This window comes from Tursiops truncatus, chromosome 6 (assembly GCF_011762595.2).
Source record: "Tursiops truncatus isolate mTurTru1 chromosome 6, mTurTru1.mat.Y, whole genome shotgun sequence".
In the NCBI taxonomy this organism is placed as follows: domain Eukaryota; kingdom Metazoa; phylum Chordata; class Mammalia; order Artiodactyla; family Delphinidae; genus Tursiops; species Tursiops truncatus.
Genome location: NC_047039.1, coordinates 107,887,970 through 107,911,384, shown reverse-complemented (window position 1 = coordinate 107,911,384; position 23,415 = coordinate 107,887,970). Strand labels below are relative to the sequence as shown.

The window sequence follows — 23,415 nt, the reverse complement described above, 5'->3', positions numbered from 1 at the left end:
GAGAAAAATGATAACCAGATGAAGAATGGAATGAAAGGAATGAAGAGCACTAGAAATGGTAATTGTGTGGGTAGATAGAAAGAACTTTTTCCTTATTATTTAAATCTCTTTCAAAGATAAGTGAAGTCCGGTGGCGGGTGGCGCAGTGGTTAAGGATCCACCTGCCAATGCAGGGGACATGAGTTCGATCCCTGATCTGGGAAGGTCCCACATGCCATGGAGCAACTAAGCCCATGAGCCACAACTACTGAGCCTGCGCTCTACAGCCCGTGAGCCACAACTACTGAGCCCATGTGCCACAACTACTGAAGTCCGCGTGCCTAGAGCCCATGCTCAAGAAGAAATCAAAAGAGAAATTGGAAAGTATTTTGAATGGTGTGAAACCACAACACAGCAAAACTTGTGGGATGCAGCCAGAGCAGGACTTAGAAGGGAATACCTACATCAGAAAAGAGAGGTATCAAATCAATGACCTCAGTTTCCACCACAAGAAACCAGAAAAGAACAAATTAAACCCAAAGTCAGCAGAAGAAAAGAAATAATAACTAGGCGAGGAAGAGACCAGGCCTTATTTATCCTAAAATCTCCCTTGACCAGCACCTAAGACAGGGATCAATGAAAATCTGTTCAATTTGCATACTTTGCCAATATTTTTATTTTAAAGCACCTTTGATCTCCTTGTGGGTTAATGCAGTACATCTCTTTCCTTACACCACAGCATCGCCTAAACCACCAATATCTGGTAGAGATCATTAGTTTCTTTTGCTATTACTATAATACAATTCCACCTCACTTAACTTTCTTGGGTATGAGGGACCACCCATATCCAGAGACAGGGCTGGCAAGTATAACGCTCCAGTAACTGTAGACTTATAAACGTCCACAGAACCTGGTTAAGCTGAGGGTAATCACCTGCAGAAGCAACCCACTCTTCCAAGAATCTAGAAAATAGAGACTTGGGGATAAAACTGTGTCACAAGATCTCCCGTACTTTTCAGAGAAAACAAATTCTAATGGAATGAACCCCCGGCGGGAACCCATTCCAAATTATCCTGATGAATTGCCCAGGGTATAAAAGCCCCTGGGACATCACACAAAAGGACAACTGCAGATTCCTGAGGGCATCTTATAACAGGGCAGAGAGCTCTCCCCATGTCCCTTGTTTACAAGTTTCACTACCTACTACCCATCTATCTATCTTAGAATTACAATTAGCATTCAGAAGAGATGTTGTCAAAGGGAAGACCACTAAGACTTTCTTTTTTAACTGAAAAATGAAGTCAGATTTTATTTGACAGAGAGTCAAATGAATTTGACTTGAAAATGAAGACTGGCTTGGCCAATAGGTTACATGGAAGGCATTTTCCATAAATTGGATGAGTCAAATCTGCAAAACTCTAAGGTTTTGATCAAAACCAAAACCGACAGACTAAAACATTTAAGGCAGATACACAGTATGCCAGAAATTATATCCTCTGCAGCTATTAAACCTATGACAAAAATGTTTAGATGTCAACTTAACGTGCAACAGGGTACACTGTTTTTTAAAATCCTTTTCGGGGACTTCCCTGATGGTCCAGTGGTTGAGAAACTGCCTTGCTACGCAGGGGACGCGTGTCCGATCCCTGGTCAGGGAACTAAGATCCCACATGCTGTGGGGCAACTAAGCCTGCGAGCCGCAACAAAGATCCTGTGTGCCGCAACGAACACTGACGCAGCCAAATAAATGAATAAATAAATATTTTTTTAAAAAAAGAATGAAATAAAAAATAAAATCCTTTTCGGATGGTACAGGAGCAAAAGAGCTTGAAGGATCTCTTTATACGTTGGTAGTAACAATTTGTTATTTCAAAGGCACCACTGTGGCAGGTGACTATCCTTCTCTGAAATGAATCAACCGGAGAATTTAAACACTTAGATCCTGGGTGCTGTCCTGTGCCGTCCCATGGCAGCAGTGGTTTCAGGGTGTCAGGCAGGACTATTAAACAGCCTCATGCCCTCGACTCAGCCCACAATTAGACAATGAAGAGGAGCCAGGCACCAGCCTCATTTGGCACTGAAGGCGACAAAACCGCAGTAATGAACAAGGTGAAATCCCCTAATCTATTTCCATTTTAGGAAGTAAAACCAGAAAATCTAGCTTTGGCCAAAACTCCCTGAAGGGGACTCCTGTGACTGTGGAAAAGAGAAGTGCCCCACCGAGAACACAGTCTCTTGGACGCTTATTTATTCCTGGTGAAAAGCCAGTCCCCATTGAGGTCCCAAGTTCAAGGTCAATGCCTGCTAACAAAGATGTCTTTTTCTTTTCTCTAAAAGAAAGTTAGGGGCTTCCCTGGTGGTGCAGTGGTTAAGAATCCGCCTGCCAATGCAGGGAACAGAAGTTAGAGCCCTGGTCTGGGAAGATCCCACATGCCGTGGAGCAACTAAGCCCCCGGAGCAACTAAGCCCGTGCGCCACAACTACTGAGCCTGTGCTCTAGAGCCCGCAAGCCACAACTACTGAAGCCTGCGTGTCACAACTACTGAAGCCCGTGCGCCTAGAGCCCATGCTCTGCAACAAGAGAAGCCACTGCAATGAGAAGCCCACACACCGCAATGAAGAGTAGCCCCCTGCTCGCCACAACTAGAGAAAGACTGCATGCAGCAACGAAGACCAAAGGCAGCCAAAAATAATAAATAAATTAAATAAATAAACTTTTAAAAAATAAAAGAAAGTTAGGGGTGTACAAAATTAACCTGATTTTAAGTATAGGATTTTGAGATGTAGCACATAAATTAAAGATCTGTAGAAACAAGAGACCACATAGAAACACAGCATACTTTCTCTTCTTTTTCTGCTCTTATAGGAGCCTGATTCTCCTTTCAGATTAGATAGATGCCAAGGGGGGCAGGGGGAGACTATAGTATCGAAGCCGGCATATAAACACCCAATCACCTTAAATAATCAGAATTTCCCAACCAACCCAAAACTGACCAGTGGGAGCCAAACCACTGGTACATGTTCAGCCCACTTGTGGCAGCCACGCTTTCCTTATTCGCTCTTTCTCTGCTCCTACGTGAAAAGGCAAACTAGCAGATTTATTATTAAAGCAACACGAAATGTTTGTGGTTTCTTAAAGCTGACTTCAGGATCACACTCTACAACTGAGATCATCTGAATGAGTGAGAATGGAACTGTCACCAGCTGCTTGCTCTGTCCTGGGGGAGGACCTCAGAGAGAAGAGCCCAGACACAGGCATGAAGCCCACCGGATGGACAGCTGCCTTCAGCAAATGTACATCAGAGCTGCTCAGGGTGTGAAGGGCAGCTGGGAGAATTCTGTGTAAGAATGACTGGTTTATATCGTCAGCACTTAGAAACAATTCAGAAAAGGCATTTTTTTAGCTGTAGAACTATTTACCAGATCCTATTTTTACTGCTTATATAGGTTAAAGAAGAGACTCTAGCAAAAAAAATACATCCAAGACATAAAGTAAAAAAGTTAACCACGTCCATAAATGCATCACTAAAGGCTTTTATAAGAATGTAATCTCTCCCTGTAGTGCTTCTGTAAGACCCTGGACAAGTCATTTAACCAGAATCGACAGTGGGGAAAGGCCAACAGGATGGTGAAGGTGGGCACAGTAGTGAGTTGGTTTTAACCAACAGGAATCCTCACTGTTACAGGCCAAAGACAAGGATTCAACACTTTGTGCTTATTCTGGGTGATCTAAACCATTCTAAAACCTGCCCTTTTTTTCCCCTTTTTTTTCATCACTGGCATTTCTTTTTTTGCGAGTTTTCTCACACAATGGAGGTGGTTTTCCCTGTGTTTGGTAAGAAGAGTCACATCAGACTCCAGCCCAGGAGGAGGGAGGGCTGGAGGAAAGGAGGCAGGAGGCCAGGGGTAGATGGAATGTGGAAAGCTTCACAAAGCAGCAGCAGGAACAGGGACAGCCACCGGCTCCAGTTTCCCCAGGACCCTGGGAAAATAAGCCATGACTCACCTCCTTTTCAAGCTTCCCAGCCAAGAGTTTAAAGCAGATAAGAAGCTCCTTCTGTCCTACCTTTGTTATTCATTTATTTTAAAGGAAGGCGCACTTTAAGACAACAAATTCTTTTTTTAGGTATTGTGTTGAGTCTTTTATAGACCAGAGCATACCTATCATTTCAGGCCCTGCTTCCTGAGCACTATGGGGGTCTTAAAACTCTCAGCTGGTGTCATGGCACAGATACTTCCTTGTCACAAACTGTGAAAATAAAGGCCTCAAAGTTTTATTATTATTATTTATTTTTTTTGGCTGTGTTGGGGCTTCGTTGCTGTGCACGGGCTTTTCTAGTTGCGGTGAGCAGGGACTACTCTTCGTGGAAGTGCGCAGACTTCCCATTGTCGTGGCTTCTCTTGTTGTGGAGCACGGGCTCTAGGCACGCGGGCTTCAGTAGTTGTGGCATGCAGGCTCAGTAGTTGTGGCTTGCGGGCTCTAGAGCACAGGCTCAGTAGTTGTGGTTGTTCCACGGCATGTGGGATCTTCCCAGGCCAGGGATCGAACCCATGTCCCCTGCATTGGCAGGCTGACTCCTAACCACTGCGCCACCAGGGAAGCCCAGGCCTCAAAGTTTTAAGGATTAGTTAAGTACCTCCAGCCACGGAAGGAAGGAGGCAGTGTGTATGTTGAGCTAAATTGGGCAAAGTCCAAATCCTGGGTTCTGCCACTGCCTTTGCTTTCAACCAGCCTCAGTGCCACTTCTACACACTAATGAGGTGAGTGACATAATCTCCAAAGGTTTTAATTAAGCTCTACTTGAAGCTTCCATTTTCACAACCTCAAAGTGAACTCTATATTTGAGAAAAGACCATCTATGGCTCATGAAACGGGCAACAGGCTGACAAGAGCGGTGCTCAAGGGGGCCCATTTCCATCCAGGGAAACATTTGGGCCAAAGACATCACTGGGTGTAGAGTGACAAGACCACTTCTTAGAAATCTCCTGCCACTGGGGTTTCTTTTTCTTTTCTTTTTTTTTTCTGTTTTAATCTTCCTTAAAGCTCTAGGGCCCGGGCTTTCCGCAGCCCTGTCAGCTGACAGGAGACTGTGCTCTTCCTGGGTACTACACACCCTTTATTACTGACACACCCTTTATTACCCACATCCCCCAGACCTTCTCCTTCTTTCTAGCCCACTTTTTTTTTTTTTTTTTTTTTTTTGCGGTACGCGGGCCTCTCACCGTTGTGGCCTCTCCCGCTGCGGCGGAGCACAGGCTCCGGACGCGCAGGCCCAGCGGCCATGGCTCACGGGCCCAGCCGCTCCGTGGCATGTGGGATCCTCCTGGACCGGGGCACAAACCCGTGTCCCCTGCATCGGCAGGCAGACTCTCAACCACTGCGCCACCAGGGAAGCCCTCTAGCCCACTTTTCACCTTAGCAACCTAAGAAAAAAATGTAGAGGATACGACCAACTGTGGGCATCTTATTTTCAGACTCGATGGGGGGACAAGTCACTTTGTATTGAACCCTGTCCCAGGTTCTTTGTACTTCTTCTAATTCAATCCCACAAAAACCCACTGAAGTAGGTATTCCTACCACCAAGATAAGGAGGCTGATAAGACTTGGAGAGGTTGGGTAACTTGCTCAAGGTCACACAGCTCGCAAGCAGCACAGACAATACTTGAACCCAGGTTTACATTATACCACAAAGACTGTACTGGGTTATTTAAAGAAGTCTTATTGAGATATAACTTGCATACCATACAAATCACCCATTTGAGTGTACAATTTGATGGCTTTTAGTACATTCATAGATATGTGCAACCACCACCATGGTCAATTTTAGACCATTTTCATCACCTCAAAAAGAACCCTTGGGCTTCCCTGGTGGCACAGTGGTTAAGAATCCGCCTGCCAATGCAGGGGACACGGGTTTGAGCCCTGGTCCGGGAAGTTCCCACATGCTGCGGAGCAACTAAGCCTGTGAGCCACAACTACTGAAGCCCGCGTGCTGCAACTACTGAAGCCCGTGGGCCTAGAGCCAGTGCTCCGCAACAAGAGAAGCCACCACGATGAGAAGCCCACGCACAGCAATGAAGGGCAGCCCCCTGCTCGCCACAGCTAGAGAAAGCCCACACGCAGCAACAAAGACCCAACACAGCTGAAAATAAATAAATAAATTAAACACCCCCCAAAAAATAAACCCCAGACCTATTATTAGTCATCCCCTTCCTAGCTCTCCGTTCCCCTCTGCTCCCAGGCCTAGGCAACCATTAATCTACTTTCTGTCTCTACAGCTTTCCCTATTCTGGACCTTCATAGAAAATGGACCATGTAATACATATGGTCTTTTGTGACTGGCTTCCTTCACTTCGTGTTATGTTTCCAGGGAAAATCTGTAGTCTAAACTCCAGGGCACACTGCCTCAGGGAAGGGACCATGGAGTGTGGACAGCATACCATGGAAGAAGTGCATGGTGAAATCTACTGCTTTGAGCAGCAGCAGAGATTACAGGAGGAGAGCTGTTTTCAGATAAGACAGCTGTTTTCAAGGACCCTTGGATCACGTTTCTGGGCTGCTCCTGAAGGTACCCTTGGGGCAAATGGGTAGCAGATGCAAGCAGACGGACTTCAGTCTGACCTAAGAAAGAACTCACAAGGGCCCCGACTAGGTCCACAAAGGAATGGGCTGGGTGACCCTCTGGGAAGGATGCCACAGGAGGAATGCCTCCCACACTGGGTGGGAGGCTGGCCTATGATGGCCAGTGACCTGTCCGAGACTAAATTCTTCGGTTCTGCGAAATTCACACTGGTAGGAGAAATGGTTAACAAATGAAAAGTCTGCTCAGCTTTAGTTTAATGAGACTAGTCCTCGCTGAGTACAGTTTTGTTCACTGAATTCATCCCGCGGCTGTGTACTCAGCTGGGCTAGAAATGAATACCAGCAAAATATTTGTTCTTCTCATTCCCCCGTGGTTTCTGTGAGGCTTCAACAATTGATGGCTCTTTGAACATCAAAGGAATTCATCCACTGAAGGTCCAGATCAGGCCCACTCTGGTAGGTTCTTATTTATCACTCAGTCTTAGGATCAGGGTACTTGGCTCCACCTTTGCAGATATCAATTAATTTTTTAAAAAATATTTATTTATTAGTTATTTTGGTTGCGCCGGAACTTAGTTGCGGCACGTGGGATCCTCGTTGCGGCATGCGGGATTCTTAGTTGTGGCATGCAGACTTCTTAGTTGCAGTATGAGGGATCTTTTAGTTGCAGCATGCATGCGGGATCTAGTTCCCTGACCAGGGATGGAACCCGGGCCCCCTGCATTGGAGTGTGGAGTCTTACCCACTGGACCACCAGGGAAGTCCAGATATCAACTAATTTTTTAAAACATCCTCTAGTTGACTTGATAATTCCTCCAAGCCAGGAATTTTACAATACAACACACTCAGTTTAATATGTGAACTCAGTCCAGTCTGCAAACAGCATTCTTCTTTTTCTAATGTGTCATTCTATCATACCAAATTATGTCTGCCCCTTTTCTACGGAAAAGGCTCTTTTTCTGTAGACTGTCTTACCTAAGTCCAGCTACTTATGCAAATACCTGCCCCACAAATGGCCAAACACTGAAAAGGTATAGAGTTCAACAGTACTGTTTGATTAAGCAATACCAACTTGATATTAATGACCTTCCATTCGATTATTTCAGGTCAACAGAGACTGCCTCCTATATACTGCTCTGGTCAAGGAGAGAATTAGGGCAGGGCAGATTCTCATTTTTGACAGGATCATCTCTGGATAATCCTGAAACCTATTTTGGGAATAACAGATGTGGTTCTAAAAGGATTGCTCCTCAAGTTCTCCCCAAAGCCCAGTTTGTGAGGCTCAAACTAGATGGCACATGTGCAACCTCAACCCCTCCATCTTCTAGAATCCTCACCTGCATCAAACACCAGCCCCTTAGGAGAGCCCCACAAGCCTCAGCTGAAGGAACAACTGACAACATGTAACACAGCTTGTGTTCTTTCCCTAATTGGCTGCCTGAGTTCTAACCTATGTTTTAAATTTGTTTTCAGACAGAGATTTTGTTTGGTCACATGAAAATGCCTTAAATAGGCAATGCTATAATTAGCTCTAGCTGAAGTCTCCTAAAGTTGCTACTGTTGTCATCATCTTTTTTCTGTCTTTAATAAACTCTTCCCTTCTTTAGTCCCAGGACAGGCTTCTTGCTCACATGCTCTTTACAAAGAAAATTTCTCTGGCTGGCTGCCATCGGTTTCTCTGCCCACTGCCATTTTTTAAAAAAATATATTTATTTATTTTTGGCTGCGTTGGGTCTTTGTTTCTGTGCGAGGGCTTTCTCTAGTTGCGGCGAGCGGGGGCCACTCTTCATCGCGGTGCGCGGGCCTCGCACTGTCGTGGCCTCTCTTGTTGCGGAGCACGGGCTCCAGACGCGCAGGCTCAGTAGCTGTGGCTCACGGGCCCAGTTGCTCCGCGGCATGTGGGATCTTCCCAGACCAGGGCTTGAACCCGTGTCCCCTGCACTGGCAGGTGGATTCTCAACCACTGCGCCACCAGGGAAGCCTGCCCACTGCCATTTTAAGTAAATTTTTCTCGACTGTCCCAATTTCTTCTGAAACAAAGGCAGATGCCAAAAATCGCTGGTCTTTTCTAAAGAAAACTTGACCCAGTGGTGGTTAGCTAGTGGGAGGCTTTGTGTAGTCACAAGGCCTTGGTTCACCCATCACCCACTGATAAGCCCTCACAGCTGATTCCTGTGCAAACCCTAGCACCTCAGACTGGTCCTGTGGGTTATCTGAAGCAGCTACCGAAGTTTGATGTTGTGTTTTTCAATGCCTATTCCCATGGCAGATGACCCATTTTGAACTGAAGGGCCCCCAAATTCTCTTTGGCCTTTGCTACTTCTGCAAAACTGCAGCACTACTTTTTCTGCATGTAGCTAATTCTGATACTACTGCAACAGGAAGTGGTATGGGGTTCGTGAGGCAGGGTGTCTTCCTGTTGCCCAGCTATTCACAAAAAGGCAGGTTCTCTCTCTAATACTTAAACCATTCGCCACAGACTAGCCTGTGCTCCGCCACAGGTAATAAACAAATAAAATGGGTCACTCCCAATCTCTCCAGGCTGTATAATTTCACATTCATAAGCTGAGAGTAGAAGTAGTCCATACTAAAGCCATACAACGAAAGGATGAAAAAGAATTGTTTCAGATGGTAGAACTTCGTCACAGAGTTAAAGATTTTAGAGCCAATGTGACCCTGACGGGCTAGGCTCCCTTTGGCTAATCTAAAAGGTTTCCTTTCAATACTGGAGAGAAAAATGATCACCTTCTCCTTATTTGCCCTTAGAAATTTACTGCCAAAAAAAATGGACTAGGATCAATATCAGATGTGCCATGAACTGAAAACACACTGTGACTCCAGATGAGGCACAAAGCATGGTATAAACACTGAATACACTCCCCTAGCCAAGAGCCCTCGATGCTCCTGGTGGCATATGCCAGGTGGGTAGGTTCATAAAAGCAGAAAGGCTCTCCTAGGCCCACACATCCCCAAGCCCATAAGACACAGACCCTCTGAGTTCAGCCATCCTATCTTTCCAAGTGATTTATTCATCAGTTATGGGTTGGAAAATATCCAGCTCACAACACCATTTTGTGTAAAACTCACTTGAAAAGACTTAAAAAAAAAACTTGTCTCTAAGCCTGTTGGACTTAACCCAATGATTCTACCTTGCACAGTGTTAACCTTGGTCTTCCTAGGCTTATCCTAACTAGGTTAAATAGCTTGGGTGTTGATCCAAGATATTCTGGACATGAGTTAAAAATTTTATGTATACCTACCCAACAAACTAATTGGTTTAACTCACTGGCGTTTTAACAAAAAATTTTTTCACACTTAGCTATGAGATTCTGTAATTGCGGTATGTACAAATGGACCAAAGGAACTAACTTAGAAAAGAAACAATTTACTTAAAATACTCAGTAGTCTTCCTCCAGGCTATACATCAGGCTAAGCCACAATAAATAAAATACTGGAAAACGGCAGCTACAGCTACAAAGTCAGATAGGAAAACATACCATGAGAGACAGAAGCGCAAGAACCAGCCTCTGCTCGAGGTTTTTATACAGAAAGGACAACACATCTCTGTTCCCTCTTCCCCCTTGGCCAGGTGCCCACTCTAGGACAAGGGGAAAAAAATCCCCTCCTAGGTGGGCCACACTTTCACTTTTATGAAGAATTTCCCCCTAGATTCTTTCATGCTAATCTGCAACCCTGTAAGAGATCACGATCCCATTTTCTGGACAGGCATGTCAAATTGGGGATGAATCTAACCCATGAGAACTGTCAGTTGTCACCACCCACATGTCACGATCTGCCTGAAACCTCAGTTCCCATTTTTTCCAACTCCCACATGCTTCTGAGAGGAACGAGATCAGGGCCCACCACTGGCAAGGAAACGAGAGGGGAGGGAGGGGTGCTCCTGGAGGAGGATGGATGAAACCATTAATGATGGGTAGAGGGGAGCATCAAAGCTTAGTCCTGAGGTCAGAAGGTGACATAAGCCGGACTCTTGAGACTTGGCCTTCTACTCTGGGGAAAGCCCCAGCAAAAAGGGGCTTTGCTACCATCAGAATGCCCAGAAGGTGCCCACCTGTACCCAGGGAGAGCCTTTCCCCCTGGCCCAAGCGCCCACAGAGGCCAAGAAGGAGCTCTACTCCCCACAGGGCATAAATGGGGTGTCCGTCTGTCACTCAGGAGGTCCCAGCCAGTCCGAGAGGTCGTCCACCAAGCCTGCCAAGCTCCAAGGTACTGCCAAAGAAGCCGGTCGTGCAGACCAGACCTGTCACCTGGACCTCCCGGAGGTGCGGGGGCACGAAGGGGTCCCCTCCCCGCCCATGCGGACGGTGCGTGTTGCCTACCTGGAGCTCGCCCTCTGTGCGGTGCAGTCCCAGGCGCCCAAGTCCCACGGCCAGGTCGTTGACACACAGGCCGCCGTCGCGGTTGACGTCGAGAGTCTGGAAAAGGCTCCAAAGGCGCAGCCGGTGGTCCGGGCCCCCGCAGACGGCGCCGCCGCAAGGGTCAACGGACGCCGGCGATGAGGCGGACGACGAGGTGGCGGCGGCGGCGTCCGGCGGCGGGGAAGCCACGCAGCGGCACAACACACTGCTCACCATCGGGCGCGAGGCGGGGGTGACGGGCCGGCGGGGAGAGCGCGTTAGACACGCCGGTGACCTCAGTCCACTAGCGCGGGCTCCGAGGTGCCGGCAAGCGGGCGGGATGGGCAGCTTCCGGGAGCCCCGCCCCGCCGCGCGCCGCCTGGATGGCCATACCCCCAGGCACGACGCCGACCAGTCACAGACCCGGAGGGCCACCCGGAGGGGCGGAACCTCCCACCGAGGACTGCCCACGCAGGCCTTGACTACCCGAATCAATGGAGAGGGCGGGGCGATCCCCGCTCAGCGTGGGGCAATTCAAACTGAGGGAGGCGGGGATTGGCTGAGCCGGGCAGGAGAGAGGAAATCACGGTGCGATAGGCATAAGTCATGTGATTGGCAGGCGGAAGGCCCCGCGTCCTATTTCCATTGAGAAACGCTGTTTAGACGGCGAAATCGTAAGGATGGGAGGGGCCGTCGTGTAAGGAGAGATCGCAGTCTCCGGTGGGAAGTAGGATTTGCGTGAGGAACAATTGTGAGCTGCGGTTGCAAGGCAGAGTTTGCGCCATTGGGTGGAACTGAAAATTAACTGGCTAACGGCTCAAGACCGAAAGCACTAGGAATCCTCAGGAAGCCGGGTTTTGGTAATCTAACTCCCTAAAACCACCAATAAAGTAGCTGAATTTAACGGCGTAAAAGTCGTAATACTGATGATTGAACGACAGGACAACTTTCCAATGGAAGTGAGCAAAGGCTAGGTTGGGTGGAGCGCTCTGTAGCGACAGACACACCTTTAGACCAATGATCAGGCCAATTCCAGTAAGTAGGCATGCTCTTTAGCTGAGCGACAGATCGAAAGAACTAGTGATCGACGTGATATCTGAGCCGCGACCAACCGGGAGGGCGGGTCCCCCTGGAGAAGGGCTGCGAGGCGGGAAGAGGGGAAGTGGGCGGATCTCCGCACATCCCGGCGGAAGAGGCAGATTCAGGAAGCCATTACGCAGCTGGCTGGCAGCGGCTGGGCCGGTCGGGGCTGGGCCCTACGCACTTTGCGTAGCAAGGGGGGTTACCAAAGGCCTGGTACTTGGCCTTGGACAAGGCCGGCCTATCCCCTGTAGGGGGGGGTGGGTGAGGAGAAAGGCTGAGGAAGGCGAGAAGGGGAATTGGGGCAGTTAGGGGATTATAGTTTCTTTAAAAAGCAAGGTGGGGAGAGGCCATGGCCGTCCCAGCCAAGAAAAGGAAAATGAACTTTTCTGAGCGAGAGGTGGAGATCATCGTGGAGGAGTTGGAACTGAAGAAGCACCTGCTGGTGAACCACTTCAACGCTGGGGTCCCTCTGGCTGCCAAGAGCGCGGCATGGCATGGCATCCTGAGAAGGGTCAACGCCGTGGCCACCTGCCGCAGGGAGCTGCCTGAGGTCAAGAAGAAGTGGTCTGACCTCAAGACCGAGGTCCGTCGCAAGGTTGCCCAGGTCCGGGCGGCTGTGGAGGGTGGCGAGGCCCCAGGGCCCACTGAGGAAGACGGAGCTGGTGGGCCTGGGACAGGTGGTGGCAGTGGCGCTGGTGGCCCAGCTGTAGCCCCCGTACTGCTCACCCCCATGCAACAGCGCATCTGCAACCTGCTGGGTGAGGCCACCATCATCAGCCTGCCCAGTACCACAGAGATCCACCCCGTGGCCCTTGGACCCACGGCTACTGCAGCCGCAGCCACGGTCACCCTGACACAGAGTGAGTGACCTCTCCCACCCAGTCTGGCGTGCCTAAATGGGAAGGGCCAGCAAGAGCTGGGGCAGCCCAGGGAAGGTTGGCTGCCAAGGGTCAAAGGTCAGATGGGAGTCTTGGAAGACCATGAGGCCTTCCAAGAGATCCCCAAACAGAAGTGATCCTGTTCTCTCTGGGACTTCCTCAGCACGCAGTCTGGACTTCTGACGGGCTGGCTTGCTCTCCACTGTTTTGCCACCATTCATGTCCATGACTGAACTGTGTGGTCCTTGAAGACAGAGACCATGCTTATATCTCCACAGGACTTAACACAGGGCCTAGCACCTAGTAGGCAGTCAGGACATATTTGTTGAATAAATAGGTAGGTGGACATCGATTCTGGACAAAGACATTCCGGTTTTCAGTGTGGTGAACGTTCATCAGGCACAGCTGAGGAACCTCATGGTTCCAGGTGTTAATCTACCTTTCTGTTCACTCATCAACCATTAGGGCAATTCTGTGCCAAACCCTGGGCTCGGCACTGGGATTACCAAGGTGTCTAAGAGATAGGCCGGTTACATTCTAGTAGGACAGATAAGACGAATATATGAATAACTGTACTGTCAGTTGGGAGAACCTAAGGACTCAGAAGAGAAAGGGGGCTTCCTGGTGGGGTTGGGGGCACACAGTGGATGTTGGCATTAAAGGGTGGAGAAGACTGACCTTTCCCACATGCTTGGAGGCCCAAACAGCCCAGCTAGAATGGCTTCAAAGGTTCTCGCCTATGAATGACAATGAAACTGGTTGGTTGGACTTTTTAGTTAGATAAAGGTTTGCACCAATGACTGTTAAGTGCTCTTTGTGATAGGCTGGGAACTGTTTCGATCCGTGATTCTCAGTGGGGCTTGGGGGAATTGGGTGTGTGTGTGTGACTGCCATAACCCCACAGTGTCATATTTCTCAAGGATATGGAGGTGGGAAAGGGGATCAAACACTGGTCTAAATCAGTTGCTATTCTGGAAGAGGGAGGACCTTTAGGTATTCCATTGACCAAGGTGGTCAAGGAGACAGGGAGGCATTTATTGGGCACTTTAGCTAGTGCCTTCCCACTCCCACCTCCTTTTCTGCTTGGCCGTAAAAGACATGGAAGTCAAGAAAACACTGAAGAAGGCCGGACCAGTGGGGCACTTCGGGGAGCATGTGGCTCTGCCTTTATTAGCCAGAAGCAGCTCAGTGGGGTGATGATGAACACATTGGACTCTGGTATTGGGGGAGACCTGCATTTCTTCCTGGACCTGATGAATCAGCTGACCTTAGGCAAGTCATTCCATGTTTCTGAGTCTACCTCCTCTCTGGAAATGAACGTGACAGTATCTACCTCTTGGTGTCATTATGGGGATTCATGGAGCTCATGAGTGCAAAGGGTTAGCACGTAGTAGGCGCTCTGCATTTTTTGCTAGTCTTACTATTAGCATCTTTGCTTTTGCCAGATCTGGGGCTGGCCCTTTGGTTATTAAGTAGATTAAGATTCTAAACCCCTTCGATTCTAGATTTATACATGAAAGGCTATAAAGCCAGGGGAGGGCTTAATGGCCTCCTCCCCACCCCGCATGGCTAGCCTCACTCTTTCTAGAAGGTGACCTTTGCTCTTTCTTCCCCACAGTCCCCGCAGAGACCGCCTATCACACGCTGGAGGAGGGAGTGGTGGAGTACTGCACGGCCGAGGCCCCCCCACCCCTGCCAGCGGAGGCCCCCGTGGAGATGATGGCCCAGCATGCCGACACCGCAGTCAAGCCACAGGCGCTCAAGAGCCGCATAGCCCTCAACTCAGCCAAGCTGATCCAGGAGCAGCGGGTCACCAACCTGCACGTGAAGGAGATTGCCCAGCACCTGGAGCAGCAGAATGACTTGCTACAGATGATCCGTCGCTCCCAGGAGGTGCAGGCCTGTGCCCAAGAGCGCCAGGCTCAGGCCATGGAGGGCACCCAGGCGGCCCTGAGTGTCCTCATCCAGGTCCTCCGGCCCATGATCAAAGATTTCCGCCGCTACCTGCAGAGCAACATGCCCAACCCCACCACTGCCTCTGACCCTGGACAGGTGGCCCAGAATGGGCAGCCGGACAGCATCATCCAGTGAGGGCAGGGGTCGAGCCAGCCTTCCGCTGTGAATGGATGACACCACATGGTCTTGTAAGTGGGTTGTGTGGTTGGCCTCAGTCTAGGCCTGGCCATGTGGACGGCTCCCAGTTTGACAGACATTTAGGGGTCCACGGTTTCCGAGAAATGAAGCAGACTGGGAAGAAGAATTTGTTGGGTTCCTGTGACCCAAACTCTCTTCCCCCTACCCCTTGAGCTGTCCTGCTAAGAACCTGAAGATTGGATAGGTGGGGGTCAGGTGCTGGTGATGGGACCCATATTGTCATGAGCCAGGGCTTGTGACGTGACCCAGACTTGGACTAGGACAACTGTCGGCCCTCGCTGGGGACCATCTCACAGCTTGGGGGTCTGTGCGGAAATACCCGCCCCCCACCCAGGTGCCATCCTTTGGAGTAAGATAACATCAGTGGTGCTGGCAGTAGCGCAAAAACATCTTCTTCCTCCCCTTGGGAGGCAGAGTGACAGCTGGGCCTGAGGAGGAAACCCCACCCTTTTCTCCTTCTCACTGTGCCTCAGTTCTCAGGGGACTCTAGTTAGTGCCGTGCTGTCCCCCCACCCCACTGCACCCGGGCACAGCAGGGGCCCTGTTAGTGCCCTGGGCTGCCCCTGCTGTACACCCAGGCTGCAGCCCGTCGGGCTCAGGAATTCCGTGTGTGGTGGGGACAGCTTGGTCGCCATCTGGTCTTCCACTGCGTCCCCGCGCAGCCCTCTGGTGGTTTGTCCCAACAGCTTTTGACTCAGGTCGAGCATCAGGCTTTGGGTGCTGTAAATTTTACTTATTGCCCCACTGCAGTGGGTCTGAGGTGACCTGTGGCTCCTTCCGGAAGGCTTGCTGCAAGCCGGTTGTATTTATTCTGTTCACGAACCCCTCTGGGAAGGCTTCCGAGGGCAGCTCTGGCCACGCCCTTCCTCCTTTCCTCTCTACTGACTGTGCGTTTCCAAAACTCAGTGCAGAAAACAGCTTGCTCAGCATCACACCCTGGACTCCCTTCTCACAGTATTCAGCACCTTGTGTTCTTGTGGGACTCCCACTGACTGGTGAGGTGACTCTGAAGGCCTGATTGGCCCTGAATGTATGCAGTGGGAGAATTGAAACTGACCTAAGAAGTGGGACCTTGGACTTCTGTGCTCGGGGAAGAGCAGACCGACCTCGGAGTGCCGAAGGAGGTGGTGTTCACTGTTCTGTCTTGATGCGCTTCCTCCCCATGTGTAAGGACTTTACCCAGATGGCATTTGTCTGTTTCATTTTCAGAATCGCCATCAATTACCGAGACCCTTGCATCTTTCCCGATCATTTCCCAAGTTTGCCATTTTGCTGTTGAGGCCTTGGCCACACGTGACCGATGGTTAAAACTCAAGGCTCCAGGGCTTCCCTGGTGGCACAGTGGTTGAGAGTCTGCCTGCGATGCAGGGGACACGGGTTCGTGCCCCGGTCCGGGAAGATCCCACATGCCGTGGAGCGGCTGGGCCCGTGAGCCATGGCCGCTGAGCCTGCGCGTCCGGAGCCTGTTGCTCTGCAATGGGAGAGGCCACAACAGTGAGAGGCCCGCGTACCGCAAAAAAAAATAAATAAATAAACTCAAGGCTCCAGATCTCAGCTAAACAACAAAGGTGCTGCCCTTCTGGGCACGTTAAGAATCGCTCAGCTCCACTGTTGCAATTACGGGAAGATGCCCCCAAAGATGGTTGGGAGGTGACTGCTTTACCACCATCCTCTCTGCAGGGTACATGTGCAGTGCCAGCTACAGAGCAGTGGAGAGGAATCAGGCCGGTGAGGGAGTTGGGTTGCAGAAGGAAAGGTCTTCTCAGTGTGGCTGGAAAGCAGCAGCCCCTGGCAGCCTGGGTGCCCTCCCTCCATGGAGCCTGATGGCCCCATCAGGGTAGCTTCAGGGACTTCCTGAGGGTTTGCAGCTTGGTTTCGTTTTTCTCTGGGGTTGGCAATCTGAGCCAGTATTGTGTCTGTTCCAACTGGATATAAAGAGGAAGCTTGGATCACTTCAACTGACTGGTTCTTTCCAGATCATAATTTTAAATTAAAGAAATATCACCTTTTTTGATATACATGTCTGTGTCTTCATTGGTTATATATAGGAGAGATAGGGGCTGGCAGAGCAGAGGCTCACAGGTCAAATCCGGCCCTCCCACCTGTTTTTGTAAATAAAGTTTTATTGGAACACAGCCATACCCCTTCTTCTGCTTAATGTCTGGCTGTTTTTCTGCTACAATAGCAGAGTTAAGTAGTTGTGACAGAGCATCTGGCCCACAAGCCAAAAGTATTTACTCTCTGGTCCTTTCCACAAAAGGCTGCCTATCCCTGGTTTAGGGCAGTGTCTCAAACTCTGGATGAGAATTACATGGGGTGTTTTTAATATAACCAATCCCTGGCCTCATCTAAAACCTAGAAGAGACTCCTGGAGGGAGAGCTCTAAGAATATGCATGGTAAACAAGTTCTCTGGGTGATTCTGATATTTTCTGAAGGTTAAGAACTTTGGCTCAGAGACTGGAAGACAAACTCAGATGGAATCAGGATAATGCCCCAGGGAGGGCTGGTTCTCAGGAGTTTCTGTTCAACAGTTGAGCGGTCCTGCTAAGCAGAGATTCTCACTTGAGATTGGCCTTCATTCTAGAGGGAGCCCAGCCTTTCTGGACACAGTTATCACTCTCTCCAATATTTAGTGATGATAAAAACTGACAGTTACCGAGCCCAGGTGTTATAGGCATTACCTTATTGACTTCTTGCAACAGCCCCATGAATCAGGTACTAATGCTGTTCTCAGTTGACAGATAAGGTCACTGAGGATCAGAGAGGTTGAACAATTTGCCTAAAGTCGCACAGCTATCTTATACCCTGGGGTGGCCCATCTCTTTAACCGCTGTTCTTTTTTTTAAATTTATTTAAAAATTTTTATTTTTGGCTGTGTTGGGTCTTCATTGCTGCGCGTGGGCTTTCTCTAGTTGTGGTGAGTGGGGGCTACTCTTCGTTGCAGTGCGTGGGCTTCTCACTGCAGTGGCCTCTCTTGTTGCAGAGCACGGGCTCTAGGCACGCAGACTCAGTAGTTGTGGCACACGGGCTCAGTAGTTGTGGCTCACGGGCTCTAGAGCTCAGGCTCAGTAGTTGTGGTGCACAGGCTTAGTTGCTCCGCGGCATGTGGGATCTTCCCGGACCAGGGCTCGAACCCATGTCCCCTGCATTGGCAGGCAGATTCTCAAACATTACGCCACCAGGGAAGCCCAACAGTCAAGTTTTTAATCACTTACTGTGATGATATAAGCAAGAGGGGAAGTGCCAGCTCTCCCAGTGTTGCATTTTTCCCCATGGGACAGTGCTGGGCAGGGTCAGATGTGTTGCAGATGAGGAATCATTTCACTGTTGAGGGAAGCTCCTGCTTTACAGACTTGTGTGTGTGTTGGGGGAATGAGAGCAGGAAGGGACAGGAATGAAAAAGTACGGAGTCAGAGCAAAGTGTCTCCCCACTCTTCCTGATATGAAGGTCTTGGCCGAGGCAACTGAGACCTCAGAATGGAAGCTCCTGGGCTAGGAATGCAGCTTTGCATAAGAGCACATGAGGCCTTCCACATAAAGCCTTTGAAATGGCCTGTGATTGGGCCTGAAAGATCACACATTGGTTTGTGGCCAGGAGCTAAACTCCTCACAAGTATGTCCCAGGTCTTTGGAGTCAGCCTGCTTCTTACTGGCTGTGTGCCCTGGCATGAGGTCATTTACTTTCTCTAAGCCTTGGCTTCCTTATCTAAAAATCCTTCTCTCACGAGGTTGATGTGAGAAGTTAACAAGTTAATGCTCACAGAATACTTAGCACAGTGCCTGGCACATAGTAGGTGCTAAATAATGGTAACTGCTTCAGTGAGCTATTGCTGTGTAACAAATCACCCTAAAACTTAGAGGCTTAAAACAATAATCATTTATTTGCCCATGATTTTTCAGGATGAGCGGGGCCCAGAGAGAACAGCTTGTCACTGTCTTGTCAGTGTCGGCTGGGGCAGTTCTACTGGGCCTGGGGGCCCATCCACTTTCCAGATGGCTCCCTCACACGTCTTGTAAGCTGATGCTACATGAGGGCTGGGCACTCTGCTGAATCTGTCATCTGGGGCCAGGGGTGGGGTAGGCACCTCAGTTCTCCTCTACCTGGGCCTCTCCATGCAGCTGCTTGGGCTCCCTCACAGCATGGTGCTTGGGGGTTCCGAGAATGAAGAAGTGGAAACTGCTGGTCCTCTTAAAGGTTAGGCTTAGATCTGGCCAGCATCACTTTGTCATATTCTCTTGGTCATGCAATCCTAGGCTGGCCCAGATTTGGGGGAACGAAGGAATAGACTCCATCTCTCTCTTTTTTAAAAAAAAAATTTATTTGGCTGGGCCAGGTCTTAGTTGCGGCACGTGGGATCTTCGTTTGCCGCATGTGGGATCTTCGTTGCGTCATGCGGGATCTTTTTAGTTGCGGCATGCAGGGTCTAGTTCCCTGACCAGGGATCGAACCTGGGCCCTCTGCATTGGGAGCATGGAGTCTTAGCCACTGGACCACTAAGGAAGTACCTAGACTCCACCTCTTGATGGAGGTGTGGCTACTGATACAGGGAGAGGAGGACCTGATGGTGGCCATCGTTGGAAATAAGCTAACATGCTGCTTTTATTATAAATTGGTGTCAGGACTCCAGACCCACGAAAGATAACCTCTCCTCCTCATTGAGGACTGCTTGCAGTGCACCAATCAGGAGGCAAGGGAGCTCCCCAAGTTTGGCAAGGGAATCTATTGAAGTTATTCCATTTCCTGTAGCTTTGAGTCAAGACATTAGAAGGAGAAAGTAGGAGAAAAACGTTGGCAAGACCTGGGTCACTTTGACTCTTTTTACTCTGGAAATCTTTATACATTAGAAAGGAGTCCGGGGCTAAGGTGGGGACCATCTGTGCAGACCCACTTGGAAATCTCACTGAAAAGACTGCCTGACTCTGGGAGACATTCTAGACAATCGGTTAGGGCCTTGGAGGGTGGCAAGGTGGCTGTTGATTGGAACAGGCAGGGACAAACTCACTCTCTTGGTTAGAGAAGGTGAGCTAAACTTGGTGTGGTATTTACAAAGGGGTACGTGGTTCTCAGAATGACCTGTCCAGAGACAGAGGCCTAGAGACTGAGCTGCAATGTACTGGTTCTCTGCTGACTCAGGACGGTCACCCTCTCTGCCCGCCTCTTCCTGGGCAGCCCTCAGGGCTCAGCCTGGATGTCACTAGCTCAAGAGACCCTTCCCCACCCCACCCCCAGCCCAGGTAGGCTCCCTGCTGCTGTGTACTCCCATAGCCCCTGCCGTCGGCTCCCTAACTCTCATCCCACGTGGACTTGCTTGTTTTCCAACTGACCCCTCACTGGGAGCCTCTTGGCTTCAGTGACCTTGTCCACTTTGTTACCAGCTATAGCCCAGCTCTGCGAATGGCACCGTCCTTCCCCTGGTTGCCCAGGTGACATCCTTGGTTCCTCCTACTGCCTCACCCCTCACATCCACTATCTGTTAAGAGTCCTCCGGACGTTCCTTAAATCTGTCCAATGTCTCTCTCTTCCCAAATCCAACCCTGCCTGTTCTCTCACCTGGGTTGCCCACAGCAGCCTCTTCACTGGCCTCCCTGCCTCCAGGCCTTTCTGAGGATGGTCTTTTGAAGCAAATCTAACCAGGCTTCTCCCTGTTCTATCCCTTCAATGACTTTCCTTAACTCTCGAATTGAAGTATAAGCTCTTGAACGTAACCTACAGACATGGTCTGATGCTGCTTCCTACTTTGTACTCCTTTCCAGCCACACTGAAAGTTTACTTCCTTGTCATTTATATCTCAATAAAACTGGGGGGTATGGTCGGGGGCAGAAACAAAAGAAAATTTACTTCCTTCAAGATGCTGGGCTCCTTCTACCCTCCAAACCTTTGTCTCTGCTGTTCCTCTTGCCCAGAACAACTTTCTTGCTCATCCCTTTCCTAATTCCTATTCATCCTTCACATCCAGCTTGGGCGTCAGGGAGCATTATTCGGTCACACCCTGTGTTTCCTCCCTCACACTGTGCTGTAATCGCACTTTTATTTTTTAATTTAATTTAATGTTTTTTTAAATTAATTTTTATTGGAGTATAGTTGATTTACAATGTTGTGTTCGTTTCTGCTGTACAGCAAAGTGAATCAGTTATACATATACATATATCCACTCTTTTTTAGATTCCTTTCCCATATAGGTCATTACAGAGTATTGAGTAGAGTTCCCTGTGCTGTAGGTTCTTATTAGTTACCTACTTTGTGTATAGTAGTGTGTATATGTCAATCCCAATCTCCCAATTTATCCCTCCCCCCTTTTTAAATTTTAATTTTATCGCACTTTTAAATGTTTGGGTCCTGCTATAGGAGGGTTTCTCAAGCTCAACACAATTGTCATGTTGGGCTGGATCATGCCGTGTTGTGGGAGGCTGTCTTATGTGCTGTAAGGTACTTAGCGGCATCCTGACCTCTGTACACTGGATACCAGTAGCATGTCCCCCCCGCTCCAGTCATGACGATCAGAAATGTATCCAGACATTGCCAAGTGTCCCATGGTGGGGAGAGCAAAATCACCCCCAGTTAAAAACAGCTGTCCTGGGAATTTCCTGGCAGTCCATTGGTTAGGACTCGGCACTTTCACTGCCATGGCCTGTGTTCAATCCCTGGTTGGGGAACTAAGATCCTGCAAGCTGCCCAGAACAACCAAAAAATAAAAAAGAACAACTGTCCTACGGCAATAACATCTGTCTTATAGTTTCCTGTCAAGTACATGGCACAGTCCCTGGATATCTATTTAATCCACATTTTTGTAAAGTAATTTTATTTATTTATTTATCTATCTATTTATTTATTTATGTTTTGGCTGCGTTGGGTCTTCATTGCTGCTTGCAGGCTTTCTCTCTAGTTGTGGAGAGCGGGGACTACTCTTCATTGCGATGCATGGGCTTCTCACTGCAGTGGCTTCTCCTGTTGTGGAGCACAGGCTCTAGAGCGCAGGCTCAGTAGTTGTGGCACATGGGCTTAGTTGCTCCACACCAAGAGGGATCTTCCTGGACCAGGGCTCAAACCCGTGTCCCCTGCATTAGCAGGCAGATTCTTAACTACTGAGGCACGAGGGAAGTCCCTAATCCACTTTTTATTGCGGTGTGGGTTGAATTAAATGTCAGCAGCATTCCCATAAGATGTTTTGCATTTCCCCATTTGATAGATGAAGAGACTAAAGCCAGGACTCACCTGGTGGCACATCGTTTGTAAAAGGCAGAGCTGGGAGTCTATCCCAGGTGTGTCTGGCTACACAGCCTCCTCCTTATGAGTCAGCCTCTCATGAGAGGCTGAGCGTGAATCAGCCTTCTGGAGCTGTGGCCTGGACCCTGGACCTGTGACAGATGTGTCAGGAACCCCACCCTGAGTGGCCCTGCCCCACCTGAGTGTTGTGACTTTGGGCGGGTCACACCTCCCCGCTGGGCTGTGGGGTTTCCCCTCCTGTGCAGCCCCCTTCTGCTGAGAGCTGATGAGAGGATTAAATGAGATAGATGGAGTAGGTGGGTGATGCAGGGGCTGTCTGTACCCAGGAGCTCCACACAGAGCCTGGCCTGTGAAAGGTAATGGATATGAAGAGAGGAAGAGGCAGGATGGGGCCTTCCTCAGGACCCCTGACAGCACATTCTCCAAGGATTCTGCGGATCCTGAGGCCTACAGCCTACAGCCACTCAGGTAAGAATCTCTTGGCTCAGATAACAGGTTCCTGCCTGCATCTGCAGGAGGTTAGCTAGATAGAGGCTGTACTCTAGGCTTTAGGCAATCCTGACAGGCAGGAATGTGGGCCCGCCCTTCCAGGTAGTCCCTTTTTACAAAAGCAGCCAGAAATCTGGGCTTTTATGAGAAATCTCCCAGTTTAAATATTTCAACTACTAAATATTTGTAAAGCCTGTGCAAGGCAAGTGAAACACACCTGTGGGCTAAAGTCAAGCCATGGATGTCAGGTTGCAAGCTGTACGTCACCCTTTGGGGGCCAGTCCGTACCCCTCAGGAGGAGCCAGAGGAAGGCAGAGGTTGGTAGGCAGGAGGTCTGGGCACCAGATCCCTCTTTCTCTTGCGCCTCAGTCTCCCCATCCATGTGATGGGTATGGGCCATCCTAGCTGGAATGGTTCCTAGGAAGGTGGTCCCTCCTGGATACCCCTCCTTTGCCCAGGCTGGGCCTGACTCAGTGGGAGGATCTGACCTGGGCTCTTTACTTGGCTCCGAGCTGAGTCAGTCATGACACATGTGGCAGTGATAGTCACGTGCCACCTGCCTGTCAGGAACCAAGCACAAACGGGGACTGGCCACTGCAGGGAATGCCCACCAGGGCTGAGGCTGGCAGAACCACTGTTTCCAGCCAGGCCTCCAACAGGGTCCT

At 49.5% G+C, this 23,415-nt stretch overlaps 2 protein-coding genes across 8 annotated transcripts in view; one reads left to right on the top strand and one right to left on the bottom strand.

The window, feature by feature from the left end:
• Positions 1-11,296, bottom strand: part of SLC25A25 (solute carrier family 25 member 25) — a 32,976-nt gene extending 21,680 nt beyond the window's left edge. Inside the window, exon 1 of one of the 6 annotated variants that reach the window (XM_073806660.1) lies at positions 10,903-11,296. In XM_073806660.1, the coding sequence (XP_073662761.1) occupies positions 10,903-11,157 (255 nt within the window). In that variant the 5' untranslated portion in view covers positions 11,158-11,296. The remainder of the gene's footprint in view (positions 1-10,902) is intronic. The other 5 variants (XM_073806658.1, XM_073806657.1, XM_073806659.1 and 2 more) reach the window with 5 other exon arrangements.
• A 244-nt stretch (positions 11,297-11,540) lies between these two features.
• NAIF1 (nuclear apoptosis inducing factor 1) lies at positions 11,541-17,053 on the top strand. 2 transcript variants are annotated; one of them, XM_004311262.4, is made up of 2 exons: positions 11,541-12,863; positions 14,500-17,053. In XM_004311262.4, the coding sequence occupies exons 1-2, from the start codon at positions 12,353-12,355 to the stop codon at positions 14,970-14,972; spliced, it is 984 nt and encodes a 327-aa protein (XP_004311310.1). In that variant the 5' UTR covers positions 11,541-12,352; the 3' UTR covers positions 14,973-17,053. The 2 variants fall into 2 exon arrangements, with proteins under 2 accessions (XP_004311310.1, XP_073662765.1); XM_073806664.1 differs by lacking the exon at positions 11,541-12,863 and adding an exon at positions 12,874-14,153.
• Positions 17,054-23,415: the final 6,362 nt, after the last annotated feature.